General features: G+C 38.9%; 1 protein-coding gene across 1 annotated transcript in view; it reads left to right on the top strand.

Annotated features, from left to right (window-relative positions):
• Positions 1-1,637: 1,637 nt before the first annotated feature.
• The window catches only part of LOC137981524 (uncharacterized), a 5,196-nt gene continuing 627 nt past the window's right edge, over positions 1,638-6,206 (top strand). The window contains exons 1-8 of the mRNA XM_068828623.1: positions 1,638-1,943; positions 2,301-2,366; positions 3,063-3,122; positions 3,448-3,634; positions 4,023-4,233; positions 4,380-4,917; positions 5,463-5,676; positions 6,117-6,206. The exon at positions 6,117-6,206 is cut by the window's right edge and continues 162 nt beyond it. Of these exons, the coding sequence (XP_068684724.1) occupies positions 1,638-1,943; positions 2,301-2,366; positions 3,063-3,122; positions 3,448-3,634; positions 4,023-4,233; positions 4,380-4,917; positions 5,463-5,676; positions 6,117-6,206 (1,672 nt within the window). The remainder of the gene's footprint in view (positions 1,944-2,300; positions 2,367-3,062; positions 3,123-3,447; positions 3,635-4,022; positions 4,234-4,379; positions 4,918-5,462; positions 5,677-6,116) is intronic.

Genomic DNA, 6,206 nt, shown 5'->3' with positions numbered 1-6,206 from the left:
AGGACTACGCTCACCCGGACGATCGTACTTTACTTAATTATGTATGATATGACTCCTGGGTTCAAACCAATGACGATTTTATCACTTATCAATATATGCTAAGTTTTCCCGCTTGATTGCTGATCTCTATTATAAATGAAAGGTCTTTAGCTAGACACTAAACGAAATAGATCTGGTTATGTCTCCCCTAAAAGCAGTGCCACGTTGTTTTAACTGTGTTTTCGTTTAGAACTTTGCGTGGAGGCAAAATTGGCACCATCAAGTTTAAGGAAGATTGCGTTGTCCACCTGTGAGTACCTTAAAAGTTATTTTACCTGTGCAGCCAGACTGCATCATTTCAATATAACTTTACACCGACAGAAGTTTAATCAGGGGCACCCAACGAGAATATAGTTCAAAACCACTGAAACATAGCATTGCCAACGTATTTTAGTATTTAAACGGTACATATAGGCATATTTTTATCCCCTAAAAATCTCACTTATGTCCAGGTTTGACCCTAATTAGATGCACGCCCAATTTTGAGATCCAACAAAAAGTGTCCCTTTAAGTCTAAGCATTTGCTACCTATTTTCAACAATAAGGTAAGGGTAAAGGTTAGCGTTATTTTTAGCTTTGGGTAAATGCAGCAGTTAATCTTCACTTAAAGAGCAGCATTTGAGGGACACTTTGTGACATAAATTGTCTGTATTCTTAGACACAAGTGATGTTGAAGTTGGCTAGAAGAGCAAGGGGACACTTCGTGACGCTTATTGAAATCCGCGTGCATCTAATTAGGGTCAAACCTGGACATATCTCCACTTATCTTTCATCTGTTCGGATTGCCCAGCTGAAAGTTTAGTGATCCGATAATTATAGGGATTAAAAGTTACCTTTTCGAAAATTTCAGCCAGAAAAAAGGCTCCCGAAAATTCTAGGTGACCTCTTTAGGGCAAAAATCCTTTAAAAAGGGGCAATTATACCATTTTTCAGTTGTTCGAAAATCCTAGGAGAGGCAGGCAAGCAAGAAATTTTACTACAAATGTTTCGAAAATTCTAGATCTCAAATCGTCTTCCGAACAGATATTTTCCGAAAATTGACGTTGGGTGCCCCTGTTTAATGACAACTATCTCAATTGGTTTTGATACCTCTTAACGAACGGTCAGCGCTAACCAGGCTTCGACCAATAGGCTCCAAACTTTTAAGACTAAAGCGTGCAGTAATGTTTCAGTGGACTGATTAAAAACAAACTAACTAACGAACAAAACAAAACAATGACACGGTACAACTACAACTAAACAGGAAGTCATTCTCGGATTTCGGACGTAAGCAGATAATCTTTAAAGTGCCACTGCGACGAAATTTTTCGAATTAATTGTTTTTGCATTTTCTGAATCTATAAGTGGTGCTTACTCACCTGTCCAAGCCGTTTTGTCCAACAAGCCCGGGAAGATGGATTTTTTTACGGTTTTTTCCGGAATGTTTTCGTCCGCCATTATTGAATCATGTTCCTGCAACCCCATAAGGCCTTGCTGCTTTGTGACGTCATACTCCTAACCAACTAGGCGCGCATGGTGAATTTTCTTATAACATCTCTATGTAGTTTGCAGTTAATTGGTTTTGCAACGTCAATCTAGCGCTTTATTAGAGTCGAATAATGCCTGATCGTTGTGTAGTACACGGCTGTAGCAACAGATCAAATGTGAAAGCAGGTATTTCTGCTCACTTCAGTCCAACAATTAAAAGTGAGCGAGATAAGTGGTTGCGATTCGTGCGCACTCATCGCGCGAACTTCAACCCGACTGGAAAGTTTGTGGTGTGTTCTGTCCACTTTGCGGATGAATGCTTTTCAAGGGCGATTCACATGGAAGGCTGTAGTCGTCGCCTTATTACTGGCTCAGTTCCCACAATATGGAAGATCGAGCCAGAGAAACCATCTAATTCCAAACGACAACACCGCAAGGTAAGCCTTGTTTATCTTATGTACACTGGGACAAGCTTCAGTATTGTATTAGCCATGAAGTTTTCGTTTGCGTAGAAGTATCCTATATTTTTATTCCCAGACATCTCTGTGATTTGTAAGGATCTTTTCAAGTAACTCATCAAGACAGTTTAGTATTGTTCATATCGCTGCGCTATTGGATTTTAGTTTTTTATCTTTTCTGTTTATTACAATCACGAGCATTCGGTCTTGAATGTGGCGCGCTCGGAAGATGCTGGTTTACCGAAGAGCCTTTCAATGGTTTCCAAAGTTTTCAAATAAATTACTGCTTCTCTTTTCATAAACAAACACAGCTTTCTTTATCTACTTTCCCTATAGATCATAAATGAATTGTTACAGTCTTCACAGTCGCCGGAAGCTAAATCACCAGAAGCTGGCCATTCGGTAATTTAATGGGTTTTTAGATGTATGTTAATCAGGCGCCCTTCAAGTTGCGTACCCTGGTAATTGCTTTTCTTTTTCCTGGATAGAGACAAAGTTGTGAGTGAAACTCGTTTTTGTTAGAACATTTTGCTGTGTACATGTTCCGTTGGCCTAAAACAAGATCAAAAGTCCCATTTCCATATCTGTTTGAATAATATAGCAGTGTAAACTTTCCTAAGCGTGGTAATCAACGCACATTTTCTGTCTTTTTAACTTATAGCGAATCGCGTTTATTCTTGTTTGGTTTCTAGTTAACCCCAAATGCAGTACCGGTCTCTTTAAATTCAGGAGAGGAAGAGATAAATTATGCTGCCTCAGCGAGGTAATAATGCCAGTATCGTCTTTCCTCTTTTACTTAGTAACTGAAATGAAGAATATTATGACACTGATGTTTGTACTTGCCTTTCAGCAGCCAATACCAAATTCTACTTCAAGCGCGGTAGTAATCTTTCCTTTTGTGCTTAGTAACATTATTTTAGAATAAATTATTGTTATAGTGACGCCTGTGCTTGCATTTTAGTTAACTTTCTCAAGCTCCCTAAATGATACACTGGAAGAGTCAAGTCAGTCCCAGAGCGAGAAAATAATCGTACCTTTTGTACTTAGTAACAGTATTTTAGAATATTTTTAATAGTCACGCCTGTGCTTGCTTTTCAGATAACTCTCTCAAGCTCCCCAAATGATAAACCGGAAGAGTCAAGTCAGTCCAAGAGCAAGGTACCTTCTGAATCGTTTTTCTCTCGCAAGTGGTATCTTGAATCTAACAAATATAACACTAATAACTAACCGATAATAATGAAAAACTCTGTTTAACATCGTAGGTGGTCATTCAATTTCGGAAGCATGTACATAACTTATGTGGCCTCCATCGGGGACGCACACAAAATTGCTAGTTCCTCTAGGTCCTGCTTGTCCACGATCAAGGCAGTTATTGCCAGTTATTGCTTCCTTCTTTCTCTGCTCTGTTAATCCTGTGGGACAAAATGTTAGACTACTGTTATTGAACTCATTGATGCATTTGCTCTTTATACTTTGAAACTAGGAGGATTTGAAAAACACCTATAGTAACTGTGATCTTCTCAGGAAGCAAAAGAAAAAATTGCGAAGGCAACTGAACGCAATGGAGTTCAAACTGGAAGGTTTACGCCCAAAAATGTATGCAAATCAGAATGAGTGGGTAAAAACATTTGAGAGTATCAGTTGTTCGCCTCCAGCAATGACCTCATCAGGTAAAATATAGAAAATTCTGGCATTTATTCGTCATGCTTGACTGCATGATTTTTATTGCAAAAATTATGTAACTAAACAAAAGAAAACAATGGAAACTGTGTCTAACGGTCTCGTCACTATTTCACTGCTCGATGATCTCTTTTACTGTCCTGACAAAAGCAAACTACCTCACAATGGACCAAAACGAAACATGACATTTGTTAGAGGCGGCTTACTGCAACCGTAATGCAACAATTCAATTGATGATTAGTTAGAACGCTTCATGTGCATATGCTGGACAGCAATATATACTACCCAAATAACGAACGTTAAGACAATGATGCCAGGAGAAACGAAAATTATTTTTAAGAACACATAACAAGCCAAATAAAATGTTCCTATCGACAGAAACCCACGGAAACGCTGAAGGCTTCACACAGAAAGACGAACCAAATGTAACCACGATGGACGACGTTAATGTGGAAGAGTCAGATGAGGAACGGGACGAGGAAGGCAATGAAGTAAGCGATGAGGACTCACCCTGGACTCCAGAGGAAGTGGATCAGGCATACACCAAGGAAGGAGATGATGATGACAGCCAAAAAAGTACAAAACCAAGGTAGTAAGAAACTATTTATGGTAAATGAATTATTTACGGGGATAATGAAATTACCTGTACTATAAATGTCTAGCAACTGTATTTTCAAGTAAAATGCAACTGCTTAATCAAATGAAAAGTAACAGAAATATTCCTTATTTTTGTAGGTTGAGTTGCGATGGGAAAAATGTTAGAGAAGAACCAAAGGCAATCGTATTTCTGTCAAAAATTCTTCTCCTTTTCCAGTACTGCCATCTTTGTTTTGCAACAAATCCTACCTTAACTGTGCTTCAGACAGGGACCATGTTGACTATCGAGTCAAGCTGTAGCAGTTGTAAAGGCCTGTTCAAATGGGACAGTCAGCCTCACATGCTTGGAAAGTTCCCTGCTGGAAATCTGCTCTTGAGTTTCGCCATCCTGTGTGCAGGAGCGTCAATCAACAAAGTTCTCCTGGTTTTCAGGCATTTGGGTCTGCTTGTATACCGTCCACCAGCATATTACTACCATCAGAGGCACCTCCTTTTCCCAACCATTGTTAAGTATTGGCGCACATACCAAGCTAAGATTTTGCAGTCATTAAAAGGAAAAGAGGTCACGCTAGCAGGTGATGGCAGACACAATAGCATGGGCCACTCGGCAAAATATGGGACATATACAATTTTCTGCTGCACTGTGGGTCTGATTATCCACATTGTTCTACTACAGGTAATTGGAACTCAACATGCACTTAAAAAAAAACGTGTACTCCTGTAAGGGCTCTTAGTGGGAGGCGCAGGGCCTAATGATGATTGTTCTGAGCAGAAGGGGAGACCAGCAGAAGTGTACATGTATTGTGTTGTTGGGGATCATGATACTTTATCTCGCGGCATACAATGATGGCTGGGTTTTTTTCCTGCATTTGACTTTTAGGAAGGGCAGTGCAATATTTACAGTGCCTTTATTCTTCGAGAGCGGGGACAGGTTCATGAATTTACAACATTTATTTATAGCTATTGCCTCATAAAGCATCAACAGTACATGTATATACTAATCAGAAGCATATCTGATACTTTTCTGTTGCATATAATACCACAATTTAACTAAAGAAAACAATATATTGCCAACCTCTGTACCATTGACAACACTTGTTTTATTGTATAAACTGTAGATGCTTTCTGCAGTACAACTAATTTACTCAGAATAGATTAACTTAAGGTAAAATCGTTACTTTGCACAAAAAAGGTACAAAACGTTATTGTTGTTATCACCAGGCAAATGAGGCCGGTAGCAGCTCGAAAATGGAATTCCTTGGTCATCAAAAAGCTTTTGCATTTTTGCTTGGTACTGGATTGATTGTCAAGTCCTTTATCTCTGACCGCCACACATCGATTACTAAGTGGATGAGAGAGGAGTGTCCTGGGAAATGCAAAGAGTTAGGAAAGCCAGTTATTGATCACTTCTTCGATTTGTGGCACATCAGCAAAAGTAATCAAATAATATATTCTTTACTTTAGTATGTAGATAACTTGAGTTCCATTTTCACATGTTATGGGTACTTTATTTCTACATGTATGATTGGCAAGTATAGTTATAAGGCTCATAGCTTGGTGCTTTTAAACACCTAAGGGGAATTGAAAAGAGTAAAAACAATTTTCAGACACTTGTGTCATAATGTGACTTTTAGCTACAGGTGTATTGTCTGAAGTTATACACTGTAAGGTCTACGGCTTCCCTAATTTGCATACTGTCACATGCTTTCACACATCTCTGGAACTAAAACAGATACTTGGAAATGTGAAACAAAATTCTGTTTGGTACTCCTAGATTGCAAAGGGTCAACATTTTATCATAGCAGGAAAGACATGACATAACACCTCACCTACAGTAAATATTGAACGCTGAACATTTTGCACTTTGTGTTGCAGAGATCCAAAAGGTCTTCTCTAAATTAAGCAAAGAGAAAGGCTGTGAAATAATTGGGAGATGGCGGAAAGCCTGTGTGCGGTACTACTATT

The sequence above is a fragment of the Montipora foliosa genome, chromosome 13 (assembly GCF_036669935.1).
Source record: "Montipora foliosa isolate CH-2021 chromosome 13, ASM3666993v2, whole genome shotgun sequence".
Classification (NCBI taxonomy): Eukaryota; Metazoa; Cnidaria; class Anthozoa; order Scleractinia; family Acroporidae; genus Montipora; species Montipora foliosa.
Note: the sequence above shows the minus strand (reverse complement) of the source record. Positions and strands in the feature narration are given on the sequence as shown.